Source organism: Canis lupus, chromosome 12 (genome assembly GCF_003254725.2).
Source record: "Canis lupus dingo isolate Sandy chromosome 12, ASM325472v2, whole genome shotgun sequence".
NCBI lineage: Eukaryota > Metazoa > Chordata > Mammalia > Carnivora > Canidae > Canis > Canis lupus.
The window spans coordinates 48,651,902-48,674,630 of NC_064254.1; the positions used below are offsets into that span (position 1 = coordinate 48,651,902).

Here is a 22,729-nt window from a genome sequence, read left to right on the forward strand (position 1 = left end):
TGGACGGGGGCTGTGGAAGCCTTGAAGTAAGTTGCCCAGTTGAGACTGAGAGGCGGGGTGGAGGAAGGCCAATGAAGGCTCCTCAGAAGGTGACATCTCTGGTAAGCATTGGAGCAGCAAAAGAAGTGAGCAGGACAAAAAGGAAAGGAAATGATGTCATCAGCATGGGAAGAAACCTAAGTATAGGTCTCAGGAAACCATTAGTCAGAACTGGACAAGACCCAGCAGCACAAAGAGGAGAATCAAAGGTTTAAGCAAACTATCTGGAGAATGAAAGGACAAGATGAAGAGAGAACACTACTTACTCAGGAGAAAATCAAATTCCAAGATATTTAGGACAGTCAGAGACCCAGTCCATAATTCATTGGCTTGTGCTTTGTCAGGACAGGGATTTGACAGTGAGTATCTCATGTATCATCATCATCATCATCATCATCATCATTGCCTTTCTCCCACCTTCCCTCATCAGCATGTGAACCTGCTGCATCTCCTCTGGCCTGAGAGCTCTTACCCAGCTGGCTCTGTCTCACCCTCATCAGTTGCAGCCTTTCCATTCACAGCTGAATTTCTCGTCTAAGTTACCTATACCCATCCCACTCTTCAACACACTGCCACTCTTCTCTGAGGTCCTCAGTGGATCTTAGCGGCTGTATCTTTGTGTAATATGACCCTATTGTTCTCTCCCTCCTTCTGGAAATCCTTGACACTTCCCTGGAATGCCTCCGTAGTCTGTAAGCCTCTGGAGGGCAAAAGCTGTATTTGATTTAGTCATTGATGAAGCACCCATCGCTGGGTGTGGTGCTGGCCCTTTAAGGAGCATTTGACAACTGTTAAATAAATGGCTCTCTTGGCATCTATGACACCTCTCAATTCCAGTCACACAGCTATTTCTCTGGTCCCTCATTTTCCAGCATCCTTCACCAAGGCTTCTTCCTCTTTCCTCTCCTTAAATGTTGCTTTTCCATAAGATTCTTCCTTGATCCTATTCTTATTTCATGTGACATGCTGTTTTTGGGTCACCTCATCCACCACCACCTATGAGTACTCCTATAAGATCTACATCTCCAAGGATGCCTGGGTGGCTCAGTGGTTGAGTGTCTGCCTTTGGCTCAGGTCATGATCCTGGGGTCCTGGGATTGAGTCCCACAACAGGCTCCCCTCTGCCTATGTCTCTGCCTCTCTCTGTGTCTCTCATGAATAAATAAATAAAATCTTAAAAAAAAAAAAAAGTCTACATCTCCAAGCCCGATTTCCCTCATGAGCTGCAGACCTATAGGCCTCCAATTAGACAGCTATCTCTTAGCATCTGTGAAAGCAAATCCAGGTCCACGTGTTCATAATGAACACCTCTTGCCCCAAATCTGCTCCTCATCCTGCTCTCCTTTCCCTGGCACCACCCTCTACCAGGTCACACAATTCAAATACCTGCTAGTCTACCACCCAGTCTAATTCTGATGATTCTAGCTCTTTAAAGCTCTCAGATCCATTCCTCCACCCCCACCCCCGCACTGTTCTTTCCACTAATATCCTATTTCAGGCTTTCACTACCTCTCACCTGGGTTAAGGCATAGGCTCTGGATTACTTTCTCTGACTCCTCTCTAGCACCCTTTCCATCCTTCTACCATACTGACACCAGTGTGAGCTCTCCAAAATGGAAACCAGCTGAAGCTATTCAGACCCACTTTACTTTCAGAATAAACTTGAATTTTTTAGCATGCCAAAGCAAGTATGAGAACAATTCTTGCTGCTTCTGATAGATCAGTTTGCCTGCCCAGAGCAAGAGCTGGCATTTGTCCCATGGCCTGTGGTGTAGGTAGGTTATGCCTCCATTCTTTCAGGGAGGAGGAAGAGACAATAACTATTGACCCATTCTAGAAACATTACCCAGTGCCGTGGCATTCTCATATTTACCAAGCATGATTTATGAGGAAGGTCCCACCTGGATGTGCCTCCTATGGAGATCTTGGGAAACAGTACTTGAGTTATTTGCCAGAGTGGAGACTAGAGCGAGGAAGTGAGGAACAAAACCTAAGGAGGCATCCATTCTCAGACCATGCAAGTGCCTCCTTAAAGTGCCTACCTTGCACCGCAGGCATCTCACTTGCCTTGCCCTCACACCTTGCTTCCCATTTCATTAGTATAAATTGAAAAGAAACCTGGATACAAATAACTAGCAATTTAAGAGTTGAGAATCTGGATGAAATTAAGTAAGCCCTTTAAGAATGTAGGCTATATAAAAATAAAACCACCTGGCTGGCGGATATAGAAGTTGGGTCCACCATTCTGGAAAGCAATTTGGCCAAATATATTTGTAGCTTTAAAGTTCTTGTGCCATTTGACCCAGTACACTTCCAGGAGTCTATCCAAATTTAAAAATCATATACGTAGGATTGCCTAGATGGCTCAGTGAGTAGAGCGCGTGACTCTCGACCTCAGGGTTGTGGGTTCAAGCCCCGTGTTGGGCATAGAGCTTATTTTACAAAAGAAAATCCTGTCTGTAGACAATCCTAATGTACAAAGATAATCGTGCACAATATTTATAATAACAAAGGAAGCAACTAAAAGTCCACAATACAGAGGAAACTGCTTAAATGGTGATAAATCATGCATTTTTATACATTATAATGTAGTCATTCAAATGATAATTATGTAGACTGTATATAATTAAACATGCAGACAAAATCATTCAATACCTTAAGGTTACAAATGTAACTATATATATAGAATAATCTCAGACTAGTTAATAGTCAGTATGTGCTTAGAAATTAAAGGCTGGGGGCACCTGAGTGGCTCAGTGGGTTGGGCGTCTGTCTTTGGCTCAGGTCGTGATCCCGGGGTCCTGAGATCAAGTCCCACATCAGGCTCCCACAGGGAGCCTGCTTTTCCCTCTGCCTGTGTCTCTGCTTCTCTGTCTCTCATGAATAAATAAATAAAATCTTAAAAAAAAAAGAAAAAGAAAAAGAAAAAGAAAAGACAAGCTGAAAGAAAATACACAAAAATGCTAGCAATGTTAACACTCATAAATTTCTGGGTTTGGGGATTATGAATGATTTTTGTGTTTTTAAAACATCTTTCCCATTTTTGAAAATGTTAAGTAGGAGATCCCTGGGTGGTTCTGCGGTTTAGCACCTTCCTTCGGCCCAGGGTGTGATCCTGGAGTCCCGGGATGGAGTCCGCGTCGGGCTTCCTTCATGGAGCCTGCTTCTCCCTCTGCCTGTGTCTCTGCCTCTCCCTCTCTCTATGTCTATCATGAATAAATAAATAAAAATCTTAAAAAAAGAAAATGTTAAGTAATAGTCACATATGACTTTCATAATAAAAAATGAAAGTTCTTTTAAATAATGTTTAAATTTTTTTAAAGGTTGTTTATTAATTTATTTGAGAGAGAAAGAGAACCAAGGGGAGAGGCAGAGGGAGAGGGAGAGAATCTTGAAGCAGACTCCTCTCTGAGCACAGAGGCTCCCACATGGGGCTCCATCCTGCTGGGTTGCTCCCATGACCCTGAGATCACAACCTGAGCCAAAACCGAATGATGTGCTTAACTGACCTTATCACCCAGTGCCCCAAATAATATATTTTTTAATTTTTAAAAATTTTTAAAAGATTTTTATTTATTTATTCATGAGAGACACACACACACACAGAGACAGAGAGGCAGAGACACAGGCAGAGGGAGAAGCAGGCTGTATGCAGGGAGCCTGACGTGGGACTTGATCCTGTGTCTCCAGGATCATGCCCTGGGCTGAAGGTGACACTTAAACTGCTGAGCCACCAGGGATGCCCCCCAAATAATATTTTTTAAAGAAAATCTATTTCACTCTCTAGGACTTCTCTTCATCCCTGGTATTCACCAATAGGTTGCCACTGCAACTCTGGCTTAGGGGAGAGGCTGAGAAGTTTCTGATGACAACCAATAGGGTTTGTCGTTGTGGTTGCTTTTAATCCTCATGAGCACATTTGGTCCAGATAATCTCTATGGCTGTACCGCTCCACGGATTCCACTGTTTGCCCAAGCAACTTCTGACTCTGACAGAACCAGGGCATGTGGCTTGTACACGGCAGTCTCAGTGCCCAGGACTTCCCATGATCCTGGGGTATTTCAGCTCCTGGTTTTGTGATGTCGTAAAGCACCTGGAACAAGTGCTGTGAGCCGTAGCTGGCTGCTTGTGAGCCCGTGTGTGGAGGGCTCTCAACTCCAGGAGGGGGACACTGAAGAGTCAGCCACCCACCCAGCCCTCTCACTAGCCCTGATCTGCAAAAAGCTGGGTTTCCTTTCACACTAATTGATATTTCTGACCTCTATTCATATTTATATCCAGAGATAAAGAGACTCAAAGCTTAATTTGGACCTAAGGCTGACAAAGAACTGAGAGGCAAGAATGCCCTTACTGCCTCTATTTCCTCATCAGTAAAGAGAGAGATGGGTCAGGTTTCCTCCCTCTGTGCTATTTTATTGATGAATGTTGGGCAAGCAGATGTGCACTTAACGACCAGCGCTGCCATCAATGCTGCTTGAGTGGGTACAGGTGCCAAAGGGGCCTCTGCCTAAGCTGCTGCCTCAGATGCTAGTCCCGGGAGGGCAGCACGTACCGTTGATGATGAGTGAGCAGCAGGTCTGCAAGCAGGTCTATCCCTGCACCTCCCTCCCCCATTTATTAGTAGGGGACAATCTAATGATCTGTCTAGCCATACAGCTTGAAGAAAGCTGCCTGGTTTTCTTTTAAAAGATGTTAAAAGGGACCCACAAATCTAGCAGAAATAGTTAGAACTAACAAGATCATTCTCACTAATTAGAGACCCCTTTAGTTATTTGAGAATTTGCAGATTTATTCCAACATAGAATGCAGACATCAAATAATTGCCCTTAATTTTTTTAAACAAGGTGCATGTATTCTTTTTTCCAGAGTCTATCTTTCCCCTAGGATGATTCATAAGAGATTTAGGAATATGCAGTAATAACAGTATATCTGATCTGGCATCATTAAAAAAACAACAGCATAATTCTAACTTCCTAAAAGAGAGGGAGCAGGGAAAAAAAAAAAAGAGAGGGAGCAGGGGAACAAAAGGAAAAGGTGGGGAAAGGCATCCACATAAAACACGATATGCTGGAAGGGACTCCAGAACAATACCATAGGCTCTATCCCCAGGAGTCCACTCACCTGCCTTTCTTAGACATCTCGTGTGCTTCTCTTCCTTGCCAGTGCTGTCTGCCTTCAGTGGTCAAAACCCATCCCCACCACAAAAGGAAGACGCCAACTTTCATATTCTGGACAGCCAGCATGGGTTTCCAAATCCAAATGGTTCTCTCAAGAAACAGCAAAAAGGAAAAGGATGTTCTTTTTTCTCTCTTAAGACATTATTGGTCTGTTCATTATTCCAAGGATGTTTACTCATGCAAAAAAATAAATAAATAAACCCACAGTATGTAATCTGGAGAGCAGGAGAAAGCAATTTCCACTAAACCTATAAATCCTCCTACGTCAGATGTCAGGGATTTTCTGAACTGAGGTTGAAGTCCTGTGTTCCTGTTGAACAATTATTTCATCCAGTCTAGATTAGTTCATCATTAGATGTGGTGAATATATTAGTAAAAGATCTGTATTTTCTGGTTCAAATGAATAGAAGGAAAACGGACCAAAGCAATTTCCAAAATGAGAAATGCCAGAAATACTGAACTGCTTCCTATACTAAGTTAATGAGCTCCTCCCTGGATCTATTTTAAGCTTCCAGCCATTATTATTTGCTTTAGCTGAGGGCTGGATTTGTACAACTCCCCGCCCCCAATCCCTCCTATGCTGAAGCCACAAAACCTCATGGCTTCCTACCTGGGCAGGTTGTCTATATGATTGAGGTTGGGAGGGCTGGAGGGAGAGGATTTTTTTGTCTTTGTTTTGCACAGAAAGAACCAAATTTTCTTATTAGCTGTATTATTTGTATTATGAACTTCATCAGACTTTTCATGTTTAAAAAATACCAATAATAAATTAGCAATAGCCATTAAGCCTGTATTATCTAATGTTAAGAGCAATGGGTCCAAAATGGAGTCACTTATGATAAGTTCCATGTCACCAAGACTTAGTTTCAGCCCTCCTAGAAATGGAATCTTAAACCAGTCAATCAGAAGTCACCTAATTAGCACTAGTTAATAATCTGCCTAATAGAGACCTTACCATCCCCTAAAGGAAAGTAATGTTGCAATAACCAGTCTACTTTTTTTTTAAGATTTTGTTTATTTATTTGTTTGAGAGACAGAGAGATAGCAAGAGAGAGCACAAGTGGGAAGGAGGAGCAGGCTCCCCACTGATCCCCATCCCTGAACCCTGGGATCATGACCTGAGCAGAAGGCAGATGCTTAACCACTAAGCCACCTGGGCACCCCTAACCAGTCCACTTTTTTGTCTAGTATAACTTCCTTGTCCCACCCCTTCTGCTTATACAAATCTGTTATTTTATATAGGTCCTCAGAGCTCCTTTCTATCTGCTAGATTAGATGTTGCCTGATTCATGAATCATTGAACAAAGCCAATAAAATCTTCAAAATTTACTCAGTTGAATATTTTAAACATCATAGATAGTTTTTATTTATCTCTAATGCTTGTTCAAGGACTGCTATAATCGATAGGTCAGTCAATCTATTGACTCTTTAAGTCTCAGCTGACATGGATAACTTTCGGAGCATAATGCTGGAACTTAGGATTTCCAGGACTCTTTATAGTTGAGAAGCAGACAGTTTCATGAAACTGCTAACCCAGCATCCATCAGAATGAGAATTAATTACATAAGACTGAACAAATTGGTACAGGAAGTTTTATTGAGATTATTTGGATTACTGTTGATTTGTTTTAATGTCCTATTTACTGGTTGTACAAGGAAGCCTTTCCTTTTTCTTCTTATGCTATATGTAATTCACAATAATTTTATAAATTGTGCTGTTGTAAACCTAAAATGAAACATTTAAAATGATATATGGTTCTCACTGACACAATTAATTACCCTCTTCAGAATTCAGAAACTTACCTAGTCTCTATACTTTTCAATATAATTGTTTATGTTCAATAAGAATCTGTCCTCCTTTTTACCAGATATAATTAGAAGACTCCGTTATGCCATCAAGGCCTTGCCTGGAATATTATAGTTGATTTGACTGGATGTGACAAGCCATTTTAAAGAACAAACTTTGGGGACCCCCTGGCTGGCTCAGTAGGTAGACCATGCAACTCTTGATCTTGGGGTTGTGAGTTCGAGCCCCACATTGGATGTAGAGATTACCCAAAAATAAAATCTTTTTTAAAAACTTAAAAGGAATAAAGAACAAAATTTGGCTGTAATTATGGAGTCAATGCTTACAAAGTCCTCCCAAGAAACGTGGCCTGAAACAGTTTATAGAGTCCAGCCTGATAGGTAGTAAGGAAGGGAAGCCATTGTTATGTTTTTTGAAACCTCAAGAAGAGAAGAATTTGCCCAAATGTAAAGGTAGCTAAAGTTTGGTGGAGTGTCTTGGGACAGCAAATAAGATGTGCTTTTCAGAGTTCAGTCTCAGATTCTTTATGAACATTCCCAGACAGAAGTTAATTTGGGACTGTTTAATACTGTATGACTCTAGATTTCACAAAGCAAGCTGAAGGAGGCCTCTCTGATCAATCAACAATCTCAATGCACCTAAGTACATCAGCCAAACCTAATGAGACCAGCTCTTTTTTTTTTTAAGATTTTATTTATTAATTCATGAGACACACACACACACACACAGGCAGAGACAGGCAGAGGGAGAAAGAGGCTCCATGAAGGGAGCCTGATGTGGGACTCGATCCCAGGACTCCAGGATCACACCCTGGGCTGAAGGCAGACGCTTAACCACTGAGCCACCCAGGCGTCCTGAAACCAGCTTTTTTAATGACCTAGAATGATCTTGAAATTGTATATGATCAAAGGGGAAGGAAGTCTGCCAGGAGAAACTGTCAGATATTGAAATGGGCAAAAGAGATTATTGGGTGTCCTTGTAATCAAATGCTAAACCTTGTCCAGTGGACCTTCTAGGGATTATCTCACCCTATAGGGATGTGGCCTTTGATTGTCTTTGACCAGGCTATTTTACAACTCTGTGCAAGTAGATATTAACATGTAAAAAGCTGAAAGTAATACATTTTTTCTGTCCATAGCTATGCAAACTATTCCTTTTGTCCAATAAGAAATATAAATCTCTATAAATCAAATCCTCATATGAACTAGTTGTCACATCTTACCAGTCCTCTTGCTAATTAATGAGATAAATAAAAATTTTGACATGTGTTCATTTTTATAGAGTTGTGTTAACTCTTCTTATATAAATTGTCTTTTAACAATAGTTAGTGAGGGATCCCTGGGTGGCGCAGCGGTTTGGCGCCTGCCTTTGGCCCAGGGCACGATCCTGGAGACCCGGGATCGAATCCCACATCAGGCTCCCGGTGCATGGAGCCTGCTTCTCCCTCTGCCTGTGTCTCTGCCTCTCTCTCTCTCTCTGTGACTATCATAAATAAATAAAAATTAAAAAAAAAAATGCCACTTAGCCTGTGGTATTTAAAAAAAAAAAAAAAAAAAAAACAATAGTTAGTGAGTAGATGTTGAAAATAACTCAACATCTAGAAATAAAGACAATATGTGACGTCTCCAGAAGTCAGTGCAAGCACAGAATGATTATTCACTTGGTAGTGACTCGCCCATCTGAAGAAACAAAGTGGCAAAAGGGAAAGATTCTGGGATTGAGTACATAAAATTTTTCAGGCCAACAAGGCATTGAAGGGTCTGTTAAATGACTCTTTGATGCTCATATTGGAAAATGCATTTCCTTCTTATTTAGAGGACCCTGGACTTAACCAAAGAAAACAAATCCAGATGGCTTCAAATATGCATTTCCTACCTTCTCTCAGTAGCCTAGCAGAGATCTGGCTCAACAGGTCTGAGTTAGCTCAGTGGGAGGACAGGCTGAGGCTAGATGCCCAACCTCCCCAACAAGGCCACCTCCCCCACCAGGAAGCGCCAATGGTAGAACCCTTTCTGCATTTGGCCTTGGCCAACCAATACCCTGCCCAAGTACCCCTCTTGGGGAGATCATGAAGGCTCAGAAAGTCATGTGCACTTTGTTACTTCCCCACTTATAAGTGCTTTTAATAAATATCCCCCCACACACACACACCATTAACACCATGTGACTCTACTGCAGAGAGTATCCATGCCATTTTTGCAAGATAAGGACATAAGAGATATTTGTAAAGATGACATGTGGCCTGAGAGAACCAGCTGAGGCTAACATCCAGATTCAGGAAGGCAGAGGAATTAGAAATCATGATCCAAGACTTATTGAGGACCTAGACTGACTTACTAAAGTATAGTATTTCCAGAGCAATTTTTAAAACCACTGTTTTTGACCAAATTCTCCTTTTCCTTTATTCAGCACACCAGTCTCTTCTCTTTCTCTCTCTCTTTTTTAAGATTTATTTATTTATTTATTTATTTATTTATTTATTTATTTATTTGAGAGAGAGACAGAGAGTGTGTGTGTGCATGAGTGTGCAAGCAGGGGGAGGAGCAGAGGGAGAGAGAGAAACTCAAGCAGACTCCCTGTTGAGCATGGAGTGCGATGTGGGGCTCCGTCTCACGACTTGAGATCAAGACCTGAGTTGAAATCAAGAGTCAGACCCTGAATCAACTGAGCCACTCAGGCACCCCTAACTTGCTTTTTCATTGCCTCTTTTAGGCTCTTGAAATGTCCCCTTGCCTCCAGCCCTCAGAACTGGCCCAACACTCCCTGACCAAGACAGTCAACTTCAGACACCTTGCTTCTGGCTGCTCCAAGACAATGGCCCTAGGTCTTCATCAACTGTTTTCAAGTTACTCACTCTGGAACATTCTCTAGCTACATGCACACCAGTTTTGCTCTGGCTCTGAGTTCAGGGCCTAAATGTCGTTTCCTAGCATTGGACTGAAACTTGCAAGGTAAGGAATTAGGGATAAAGAATGAGAGAGAAAAAAATGACTTGGATGAAGCAATAATCAGAAGAATTGTTTTTAGTTCCTGATGCAAGTACATATTTATTCAGTGGATGGCCCATCCTACAATTTAAACTGCTATAACTGAGACATTCAAAGATCAACAAACCAATAGGATAGAATATTGTTTCTCACGTAACAGTTCAGAGGCGAGTGGTCCAGGTTAATGGGGAAGTCTGCCCCATACAATGTTTGTTCCATCTTGTCATCCCTTTCTAGGGTGCTGTGTTTACGTGCATGGTTAAAGTTGGGCTGCCCCGGTCATGGGGAGAGGCAAAGAGAAAAAACGAAAGGCAAGCAATTTCCTTTTAAGAAAGTGACACAAGAGTTGAACTCATCACTTCTATTCACATTCTCCTGGCAAGAAGTAGGCCATTTCCTACAGTGAGGAGTCTGAGACTTTCAGTTTCTAGATGAGTCACCTTATGCCTAGCTAAAACTCCTTCCTTTTGTAAAAACAGAAGAATAAAATTGGGGGAACAATCAGCAGTCTGCCAAATTCTATTTTTCTTTCCATCCCAGGAATCAGGTAGTTTGATATGAATCCCAACTTTTATTCCTATAAACCCATTTTGCTGGGATCCCTGGGTGGCTCAGCGGTTGAGCGACTGCCTTCGGCCCAGGGCATGATCCCAGAGTCCCGGGATCAAGTCCCACATGGGGCTTCCTGCATGGAGCCTGCTTCTGCCCTCTGCCTGTGTCTCCGCCTCTCTCTCACTCTGTCATAAATAAATAAAATCTTAATATATATATTAATTATAATATATACATATATATATATAATATCCATTTTGCTAGACTCTTTTCCCCCTTGGCCCCTTCGAGCACCCAAACAAGACAAAGAGGGGACAAAATGTCAGTCAGATCATTACTATCAGGCATGCCAAGAAGGCGGTGGTATTTACAGCGAGCATCGACAGCCATCACCCCTGTTCTGCATCTGCTATTTTAGTTCAGTCAGATTCCCTGGTCTCTCGGTCTTTTCAAGCCCATCTGTAATGTAATGTGTCATTTCCCTGTTGAATTACTGATCCATAAGCCAGCTGGTATTGAGGTCACACCAAAAGCACTTAAATTACTTAATTATTTAATATGGTGGCGACAATAGTCTATTTGGAGCCTGCCCACTATCTATTTTTAAATTTTCATGATTGATGGGTTATCTAGATTAATAAGAAGCCTTAATTAGCTGGACTGACCTTTCCACTTTCTAAGTCTTTGGGTCTGAACAAACCCAGCCAAGTGTTCCATAGCTGCCCCAGCCACAACTACATTGCCAAGGATTAACAGACCACCAGATAATACCTTTTGATAGCAGAGCCTGAATTTTATCCACATATATTTTTTTCATCATGAGAATCATCACAAGCTTGATGCCTACCACTTGGTAGAAATCAATAAATAAATATTTGCTACATGAATAGATGTGTTTGTCTAGATACACTTTTTCTCTTCTTCTTCTTCTTCTTCTTCTTCTTCTTCTTCTTCTTCTTCTTCTTCTTCTTCTTCTTCTTCTTCTTCTTCTTCTTCTTCTTCTCTCCCCGTGTGTGTGCACATGTGGATATATTGTTCCAGCACCATTTGTTGAAAAAACTATCCTTTCGCCATTGAATGGCCTTTGCTTCTTTGTCAAGGATCAGATGATTATATTTGTATGGGTCTATTTCTGGTCTCTCTATTCTGTTCCATTGATCTATGGTCTACTCCTTCACAAATATCACACTGTCGGGATCCCTGGGTGGCGCAGCGGTTTGGCGCCTGCCTTTGGCCCAGGGCGCGATCCTGGAGACCCGGGATCGAATCCCACATCGGGCTCCGGGTGCATGGAGCCTGTTTCTCCCTCTGCCTGTGTCTCTGCCTCTCTCTCTCTCCCTCTCTGTGTGACCATCATAAATAAATAAAAATTAAAAAAAATATATCACACTGTCATGATTATTGTAGCTGTAAAGTAGATCCTGAAGTCAGGTAATATTAGTCCTCTAACTTTGTTCTTCAATATTTTAACGGCTATTCAGGATCTTTTGCCTTTCCATATAAACTTCAGAAACACTTCACTAATATCCAAAATAACTTGCTGGGATTTTGATTGAGATTCCATTGGATCTATAGATCAAGTTGAGAAGAGCTGACATCTTAACAATAGTGAGTCTAACTAGCCATGAACATGGAAAATCTCTCCATTTATTATGAGTTCTTGATTTCTTTCACTACATAGATAAATGAATTAATAAATACTGACAATAAGACTTCAAGTTTGGAGTCAAGAGCCAGAATTGCAAGAACCTGAATCATACTGCAGAATTTTCTTATTTTCAATATTTTTCCTTATGAATAATTAAGGAGGGAAGCTAGCTTTTTTTGCATATCTACATCAAATACATAACCTTAATGATTCCACTTATCCAGCTACACTGCCCCCACCCTAGTCCAGTCTCATGAGTCCACTCTTGCCTCCTGTACCAGTTATCAATTGATAGCCTCTCAGCCCCAATATCACTTTATTGGCCTACTTTGTGATATTTGAGCTGGACTCTGCAAACCACATTTCTCCTTTGCCAATCAACATGATGCCAGGCTCCGCCAAAAAGTCTGCAAGTCTGGAGGAGAGAGAAGAGAATTTTTTCTTCTAGATTTTGTTCTTTAAAGTGGCAGCAAAGGGAAGAGGGTGCCCTGTTCTCCAGAGCAGCTGAGGTTCTTGTGCTTCTAGTGAGCAGCCCCGCAGCAAGTTTCTTCTCCCTAGTGGCTGGCAGCTTGTTCCTATAGTAGCCACACCTCATCAGAGTCTGAATCTGGAAGCTTGCAGTACCTCTTCTAAGTTTCTAAATTCCTTGTTTGTTCCTTTAATTCCTTTTTTACCTTTTCCTCATTCAGGGGCTGCTCTCTGTAGTTGCTATCTATATACACAATAGAGCCTTCTCCTCCTTTTAACAGTTAATCATCTACCTATCTAGTTAACAGCTCTTCATATTAAATGTTCCTTATTGAAAACGCTGGTGTAGTTTCTGCCTCTTGACTGGATTCTGACTGACATATCCTCTGTGTTTTCCATAGAGCAGCCAAAGTGATTTGCTTTGTAAATTTGGATCCCACTATCAGTGAGTAGGTATAAAAAGCAGAATAAAATACAGGTTTGGGGCTCTAAGGTGAATGAACACTCCACCACTGCTGATACAGTTCTGTGGTTTCCCAATGCACTTTGAATAAAACCTAAACTCTGTATCCTGGCCTTGAGATTCCCACCCAGATTCCCAAGTTTATCTGGTTACTTCCCTCATCTCATCATGCTCCGGACATGGTGTTAGATGTGTTAGACATTTTCTTGCTATGATGGTCAGTTTTATGCGTCATTTTGGCAAGGCCATACTACCCAGTTATTTTTTTTTAAAGATTTTATTTATTCATTCATGAGAGACACACAGTGAGAGAGAGGCAGAGACACAGGCAGAAGTAGAAGCAGGCCCCATGCAGGAAGACCAATGTGGGACTCAATCTGGAACTCCAGAATCACCCCCTGAGCCGAAAGCAGATGCTTAACTGCTGAGCCACCCAGGCGTCCCTACCCAGTTATTTAATCAAACATTAATCTAGGTCTTGCTGGGAACCGTATTCTATAGATGTGGCTCACGTCTACAATGGTTGCTTTTAAGTAAAGGAGATTACTTTTGATAACGTGGGTGGGCCTCATCTAATCAACTGAAAGAACTTAAGAGCAAAACTGTGGTTTCCCAGAAGAAATTCTGCCTTAAGACTACAGCATCATCTCTTGCCTGAGAGCTCCAGCTTACCAGCTTGCCTTACCAATTTTGGACTTGCCTGCTCTAATAATCACATAAGCCAATTTCTTGAAATAAGGTAGGAGATAGGTAGTTAGATAAATATATAGATATGTAGAAACAAAGATCTATATCCTATTGGTTCTGTTTCTGGAGAACCCTGGCTGATACATGTGGGCCACTCCAACTCAGCCTCATGGCCTGCCTGGAGCTCTGCTGCCTCTGCTGCCCAGAGGGCTGACTGGTTCCTCTCATTCTTTAAATCTCAACTGAACATAGCCTTTTCAGAGAAGCTCCCCAACCACCTCATCTAATTAGATTTTGTATCTTTCCCCTTTTAACTACTCTGGACAAGATTTCAAACATTAGGGCAGCCCTGGTGGCTCAGTGGTTTAGCGCGGCCGTCAGCTGAGGGTGTGATCCTGGAGTCCTGCATGGAGCCTGCTTCTCCCTCTGCCTGTGTGTCTCTGCCACTCTCTCTCTCTCTGTCTCTCATGAATAAATAAATAAAATCTTTAAAAAATATATTAAAACAAAGATTTCAATCATCAATGAGGCATATCTCCTTTGCTCATCACTTAGAATCTTTGCTGGCTCACAGTAGGTGCTCAATAAATATTTAGTGAATGAATAATGAACCTATTAAATGCCCAATACTTTTATTTCCTAAGGAAGAAAATATATAAGTGCACTTAAATTTTTTTCTAAGTTTCATTTTGGAGCCTTCCAAGAAATAGGAAATAATCTTAGATGCTCACATAATGATATATTTTAGGAAAACCTTCAACAATGCTTGAAATGAAAACTATTTTTGATTAGCATTGATTTACTTTTTAAACACAATACCATAATTGCCCTAATTTTCTTAACTTAAAAGTTCATCTAAATCCAAACCATCTGTGTAGCTCATCTTTTTTATAAAATAATCTCTCTGACCACAATAGCTCATCTTGAGCTCTCTCTCTGTGTACTGATAGCATTTATTCTGTACTACAAACTTTATTTATTTGTTTAAGATTTTATTTATTTATTTATTTACTTACTTACTTACTTATTTACTTATTTATTCATGAAAGACACAGAGAGAGAGAGGCAGAGACACAGGCAGAGGGAGAAGTAGGCTCCATGCAGGGAGCCCAACGTGGGACTCGATCCTGGGATTCCAGGATCACGCCCTAGGCAAGGCAGGCGCTAAACCACTGAGCCACTCAGGGATCCCCCTGTACCACAAACTTTAGCACTTAATTATCTGCTGCCTAAAATGGTTAGGTACTTGTTTTCACACACACTGTGTTAAACTTCTTTCTCTAAGGAGAATATAAAATATCATCAATTGCTCCTTATTTATTAATGAAAGACACAGAGAGAGAGGCAAAGACACAGGCAGACGGAGAAGCAGGCTCCTCACAGGGAGCCCGATGCAGGACTCGATTCCTGGACCTGGGATCACTCCCTGAGCCAAAAACAGACGCTCAACCCCTGAACCACCCAGGCATCCTAAGCCTATTTTTTTTTTTCCAGATACAGTACCTGTATAGATTGATGGGCTCCTTTTGTGTTCCCCAAGGGCACCAGGTAGTCCTATCTCCATTGGGCAGGCTGAAATAGTGTTTGAGGGCCACAATTTTTTTTCTTTTTTTTTAGAATTCCAGTATAGTTAATACATAGTGTTATATTAGTTTCAGGTGCACAATATAGTTTCAGGGCAGGGCTGTGTCCAGGCGGACAGATGGGAGGGACTCAATGCTTCCATACATTACTGTGTGCTCATCATGATAAGCGCACTCTTGTATCCTCTTTACTTATTTCACCCATCTCCCCACCTACCTCCCCTCTGGTAACCATCAGTTTGTTCTCTATAGTTAAGAGTCTGTTTCTTGAGAACCACTATTTTTTACTACTTTTTACAGAACTTGAACTCACAACCCTGAGATCAAGACCTGAGCTGAGATCAAGAGTCAGACGCTTAACCACCTGAGCCACCCAGGGGCCCCTTGACTACTTTTTATTTTAAACTATTTATTGGTTTCCATAGGTCACTTGTTGAAGAGGTTGTTGCAAATTATTCCTTCCATTGACATAGCACTATATAGATTACTTATTTTTTTTTATTTTTTTTTAATTTTTATTTATTTATGATAGTCACACAGAGAGAGAGAGAGAGGCAGAGAGACACAGGCAGAGGGAGAAGCAGGCTCCATGCACTGGGAGCCCGACGTGGGATTTGATCCCGGGTCTCCAGGATCGCGCCCTGGGCCAAAGGCAGGCGCTAAACCGCTGCGCCACCCAGGGATCCCGATTACTTATTATTTATTCTACTCCTAGATGGATCTATAATTTAGAGGGATTATTACAAATGAGAGATTGCAGTACAAGTCGAAATGTATCCAAAGTCACCCAAGATGTCCATCACTATGCTGAAAATACTGTATGTCGTAAGTACTCCTCTCATTGCTAATTCTCATCTGATGGAGGGAAAAATTTAAGTAATCTAAAACAGCAAACCATGGTAGTTAAAAAAAATTGGAATCTTTAGTGCTGCCTTTCTTCATTCTCTTTTTCAAGGGTGGGGGATTACATAGGTGTTTTTCTTACTAACCCTTTTTTGCTAATTTATGTTCATAACCTCTAATCAATTTAAACTAATAAATCACATTTTAAAAATCTGCTTGTGGTTCCTACTGGAACTTGTCAAGCAGGAAGTACACGTTGCCTCAGAGAAAGGAGACCAAATGCTGAATGTCCCAAGGATTTTGGCCAAGTGTTTGAGATTGCTCAGGATATCACCAGATAATTTGTCTAAGCATTCATGAAACATTTATTATTTTACCATAATAATGAGAAATAAAGAATCAAAAAGGAAGATAAGGGACGCCTGGGTGGCTCAGTGGTTGAGCGTCTGACTTCGGCTCAGGGCGAGATCCCTGGGTCCTGGGATCAAGTCCCACATGGGACTCCCTACGGGGAGCCTGCTTCTTCCCTCTGCCTGTGTCTCTGCCTGTGTCTCTGCCTCTCTCGGTGTGTCTCTCATGAATAAATAAATAAAAATCTAAAATAAAATAAAATAAAATAAAGGCTTGACTCAAGCAGGCTTAAACAGAAATGTGTTATTTCACAATAACAAGAAATCCAGGCTGTAGGGTTGATTAACTTAGTGGTGTCATCAAAAACTCAATTTCTTGGGCAGCCCGGATGGCTCAGCGGTTTGGCGCCTGCCTTCGGCCCAGGGTGTGATACTGGAAACCCAGAATCGAGTCCCACATCGGGCTCCCTACGTGGAGCCTGCTTCTCCCTCTGCCTGTGTCTGTGCCTCTCTCTCTGCGTGTGTCTCTCTCATGAATAAATAAAGAAAATCTTAAAAAAAAAAAAAGCTCAGTTTCTTAAAAACCAACAGCAATAACTTGGGTTCTTTCCTTCCCTCATTCTTTGATGTATTTTCTGTTTCCTTACTCATGGTTGAATATGGCTGCCAAGAGCAACAAGTTTCCTCATTCAAATCCAATGGAAGAGAAAGAGAAGACTTCTTCCCAGAGTATGGAAGATAAGACCTTCCCTTCAGTTTGAGCCAACCAAGTAAGGTCCTAAATCCACCCCTAGACCAATTACTTTGAGGGGGGGGGGGGGGCGGGGGAGGGGGGGGAGGAGTGTGATCTGATTGACTTAGATGAATCAGGATCCCCCTCTGAACTGGGAAGGGGCAGATGCCTGAACAAAACTGGGTCTGTGATTCAAGTAGGAAAAGGGGTGATAAGGGGCTCAGCCTCCTGCGGAGGCCATCACAGGTGTGAAGCCTCTGGAGACTTGAATGCACTACCTGCCTTTGCCACCGTTTCCAAATGCCCTCCCTAGTGGCTCTTGTGACCAATACAATGCAAATCCATTTTGGAAGTGTTTTGGAAGTGCAGCTGAATTCATAAGGGCCTTTTTTCCCTCAAGATTTTATTTATTTATTCATGAGAGACACACAGAGAGAGGCAGAGGGAGAAGCAGGCTCCCTACAGGGAGCCCAATTCGGGTTCTCAATCCCAGAACCCCAGGATCATGACCTGAGCCAAAGACAGATGCTCAACCACTGAGCCATCCAGGCATCCCACTAAGGGCCTTTAGTCATATATTTTCTCCACCAAGGGATAGTAAAATTATGACTAAAGTCATCTGATCAGAAAGGAAAAGAGGGAAGAAAAGCTGTTTGTGATGCAAACCTGTAGATTACTTCCGATATTGTGGGGAGTCCGTGCAGCCCTGTCTCCCTCTGCTGGAATCATGATAAAATTGTTAAGGCAGCCTTTTTTTTTTTTTTTTTTTTTTTAAATCGTTTCCACGGTTGTCTTTAACCAAAACACACGGGTTTCTAGGTTCAATATAACTTCACAAAAAGTCCCTAGTTTCTTGTTGATGGAGAGTTTGATATGCTTGTTGCAGCTCCAGGTAAGTCATGGTGAAGGAAAGGGGAAATACTGTGAGATCAAGCTATGCCCAAAGCCCCAGTGACCGTTTGGAGCCCTTCGCGGGGTGGGCTAGGATGAACAGAGGGTGTTGATGTGGGGTCCCCTCAGTGGCATAATGTGGTCCGCGGGATGAATGCAAAACACAAGGACTTCTTTTATCGTCCCCAAAGTGACCCAACTGCTGAATAACACCAGTTTGCAATTGAATGGTCCTGTTGCATTTATGAAACATGGATATAAATCCATGGTTCCAGGGATCCCTGGGTGGCGCAGCGGTTTGGCGCCTGCCTTTGGCCCAGGGCGCGATTCTGGGGACCCGGGATCGAATCCCACGTCGGGCTCCCGGTGCATGGAGCCTGCTTCTCCCTCTGCCTTTCTCTCTCTCTGTGACTATCATAAATAATAAATAAATAAAAAAATTTAATAAATCCATGGTTCCACTGGGCCTGAGAACCAGCCCTGGAGGTAGGCACAGCAGATTCCCATGTCTACCTCATCGATGAGAAGCTGAGGCTTCAAGACATTAAGTTACTTTCCACAGGACACGTGGTTAATAAACAGGAAAACTTGTGCTCTCGATGACAGGGCTTGTGTTTTTCCACTGACTAACTCCTCCCTCTTCCTGAAATGGCTGGTCTACAAAATGATTTTATTTGTAACACAGTCGTCTCATATAACATGTTGCCCGAGGCATTTTGAAGACACCCTAGATCTTTTAATCAGTTCCAGATTATTCCCTGCTACTTAAGGGAAATGATTTGTATGAATGAAGGCTTTTGGGCCGTGGTAAGAATGAATTCTTTGAATGAGAAGCCACATTTGGAACTGGTCAGCTCTTGAAGAAAAGGAAGAATGTAATTTAATCTTACCATAAAATAAACAACAGTCCTAGAGTGACTCGGCAGCAGAAAAGAAGGACATCATGGTTGTGCAATTTAATGAATGCATGACTATTTCCTTTTTTTTTTCTCATGTGACTGTCTTGACTCACAGATTAACTTTGGTTGCATGTCATTCCTTAAAACAAGCCACCAAATAAATTCCACTCTCTTTGAATTTTTCCATTCTCATTGAGAAATAAAAATGAAATAAATAAAATAAACTCTGCCTCACAGAGTTTGCATTTGTCTCCACTTTTTCAAATGACTTGGTTCTTTGTTTTAAGAAGAAAGAAAGCACTGGGGAGCCTTAAAAGTCAATGAAATGAATGCTTTTTGTAGATTTGTGTCTACTTTCTGCCCTCTGACTGTCAGGATTGGGCTCTCTTTAGGGGCTTCGGAAATCACCCTGACTCTTGCTCCATACCCTGCTATCCCACAGGAGAATATCCAGGACAGTTCCAACATGAACATAAATGACAGGTTTGTGGAGGATTGCAGTCCTTGACCACTCATGGCACCTCTTAGAACCATGAGGTCTCAGGACTACCTAAATAAAATCTTCAATCAATCAATCAAAAAAAAAAAAAAAAGAACCATGACCATTCCAGCTGGAGGAGGTGTTGGTGCTCTCCAAATCTACCTCCTTTATGAACAGAAGACAGGTCCAGATGGGTGGTTTGGTCTAGGGTTGCTTTTTCCAAGTGTCTACAAAGTTGTAGGAGGTTCTTTTCTTATTAGTTCCATTTAGGTACAACTGCAAATTTCCTGTTTTAGTCAATGCTGAAGGTAGAGCCAGCCAATTGCTGGTGATGTGGTTTTGGAGGCCATGACTCCTGCTTCTAATTATTCTGTAGAAAATGCTAAAGAAAGCAGCACAGGTGGTCCTCTCAGCTGGTTCTTCTAGAGTTGAATATTCAGTTTCAGGAGTTGCTAAGTTGCACCTAACTTTAGAATTTCCGCAGCTCATACCCTGAAACCTCAGTGTTAGGGACATGTAATATTTTAGACAGCCATGATTATTCTACTTAAAAACTGAACTTTCAGGTCAATGTGCAGGTATTAGTGGTCCCCAGTAATTTTATTGTATTTTATTTGTTTTCTTTTATTTTAAAAGTTTTTATTTATTTTTTTTAAAGATTTAATTTATTTATTCATGAGAGACAGAGAGAGAGGCAGAGACACAGGCAGAGGGAGAAGCAGGCTCCATGCAGGGAGCCCAATGTGGGTCTCGATCCCAGGTCTCCAGGATCATATCCTGGGCTGAAGGTGGTGCTAAACCACTGAGCCACCCAGGCTGCCCTTTATTTATGCATTTTCTAAGTAATCTCTGCATCCAACTTGGGGCTCAAACTCATGACTCTGAGATCAAGAGTCGCATGCTCTTCTGACTGAGCCAGCCAGGCGCTCCCTCCTTTTTTTAAAAGAATGGTCCCCGGTAATTTTAAAAGAAAAAAAAGAGAAAGAAATGCTATGCTTCCCGTCCTCCCTCCCCCATCCCTACCCAGTCATGCAAGATGCCTTCCACCTCAGTTATCCACAGCCTCAGACACAAGGGAGTGCCACCTAAGGTGCAAGCATGGTCTACAAGAAGCAAGGCCAAATGTCCAGGTGATGAGGACAGAGACATTCCAGTAAATGACCAAATGGCCTTGGGTATGGGGATGCTTCCTAGTGCTACAGGGTGTTTCCCACCTCAGCTGGACACCAAACTGTGTGTTCTGGGAAAGATGGCTTGAAGTAGGAGCCCACAGGATCTGTCTATTGTGTGGGTGGTTCTGGTTGTTTCATAAACATGGAGTATTTGCTAAGAGTATGGCTGACCCGGCAGTCTCACTACAAACCTCCAGGAAGACCAACATGGGAAATCGCTGAGATTTTAGGCAAGCTTGCAGCTTCGTCTGTAATATCTTGTAGAGAGTACGCCAACAAATTTGAATATAGCAACCCTCCCACAAGGAGATAAAGGCTGTGGATGAAGACAATTATTGTAAAGCGAGCTGTTGGGAGGAGGTATAATGTGCATCTTTTTAGAAAGGCAGATGGCACAATAGTAACAGCTCAGATTTGAGCCAATTCTGTGGATTAAAATTCCACTTATGCTGTTTATACCAGTGTGGCCTCTGTCACAGGCCTCAAGTTCTTCATCTGTAAAATGGGAATGGTAGCAACAGTATTTGTCTCTTGGGAAGGTAAATGAGTTAATAAACAAAAAAGGCATGACACGTGTGACATATTTCACTGTAGTCTTTTCAAGGGAAAACTGTGTGAATTTGTCACAGACAGCACTACTGCTTTGCACTTATGTAGAGCTTTAAGCTGACAGGCACTTTGTGCGCATTCTCATTTTCTTCTTGAAAAACCCCTGTGAGGTAGGAACTAGTGTCTCCATTTTACACAGAGTCCAAGAATTTTCTCCACTGTAAAATGGTACAATTAATAGCTCATCAGGAGTGACTCATTTCTAAATTATAAACATGTATTTTCAAACCAAGCTTACTTTCTTCATTTGATTGCAATTAATAAATAACAATTTTTTTAAAGTATGGGAATTGGTATTTTTTGCATTGTTCTACCACCTTCCACAAATTCCTCCCTCACCCTAGTATCTACAGTTCCAGTCGCACCCAAGTTTGTCACCTCTGAGCTTTAGTTGAGTATCTTTGATGAGCGAGTTTCCGTGATAAGTCAGGCACATACACATACCCGTCAGCGTCTTTATTTATAAGTTACACATTTATTACTTATATCGTTATTTAAATTATTTATTATAATTATTATAAAAAACTTTATTTCTCCAAACCGAATATGATCTAACTATCAACAGGAGACTGGGTCATGAAATCATGGTTTATTCATACCGTGGGATACCACTGAGCAGCAAATAGGACTGACCTCTAGATACTTTGCAACAACATGAAGGAATCTCAAAAACATATGCCAATCTCAAAAAATGAAAAAAGCCAGACACAAAAGACTACAGGCCTTATGATTCCATTTATATGAAGTTTTAGAAATGACAAAACAAAGCTAATGGTGATAGAACCCGGGACCGTGGTTGTGAGGTGGGGGTGGGGGGAAGGTGGACATCAGGGCTGAGTGGAGATAAGGCATAAGGGAACTTTGTGAGGTGTCAGAAATGTTCCGTCTCTTGATAGGAAGGCAAGGGACTGGGTATACAAACTTGTTAAAACTCACTGAACTATATACTTAATTAAGATCTGTGCCTTTCCCTGCATGTAAAGCACACCTCAATAAAAACTGGCAGCTGCAGGTAGTTAAACAATTACCCAACAATAGCTTATTAAAAGGTAGCTTTTCCAGAAATACAGATGTGACTAACCATGACAACCATTTAGATGCCCAATTTCGTGTGGACTACTAGTTAACATGAAGTAGACCAAAACAGAAGAGTACTGTAAAAAAGGAGAGATGCCTTTGTTTTAGGACACAATGACCTCAAGGCAAGCAGTAAACTTGGACCACAGGCACACCAATGGCCCAGATTACTAATCCAGTAACTAACACATTGTTGTTCACAATATATTGTCTTTAAATGTAGTCTCACTTCTCTTATCAAGAAAGAGCCTCCAGAATAATAAA

General features: G+C 41.7%; 1 protein-coding gene across 3 annotated transcripts in view; it reads right to left on the reverse strand.

The window, feature by feature from the left end:
• Positions 1–22,729, reverse strand: part of GABRR1 (gamma-aminobutyric acid type A receptor subunit rho1) — a 58,735-nt gene that overhangs the window by 29,991 nt on the left and 6,015 nt on the right. Inside the window, exon 2 of one of the 3 annotated variants that reach the window (XM_049092360.1) lies at positions 5,161–5,306. The exons of 1 other annotated variant lie outside the window; for it this stretch is intronic. In XM_049092360.1, the coding sequence (XP_048948317.1) occupies positions 5,161–5,282 (122 nt within the window). In that variant the 5' untranslated portion in view covers positions 5,283–5,306. Of the gene's footprint in view, positions 1–5,160; positions 5,708–22,729 lie in introns of those variants that run through there. One more of the 3 variants, XM_049092361.1, reaches the window with a different exon arrangement.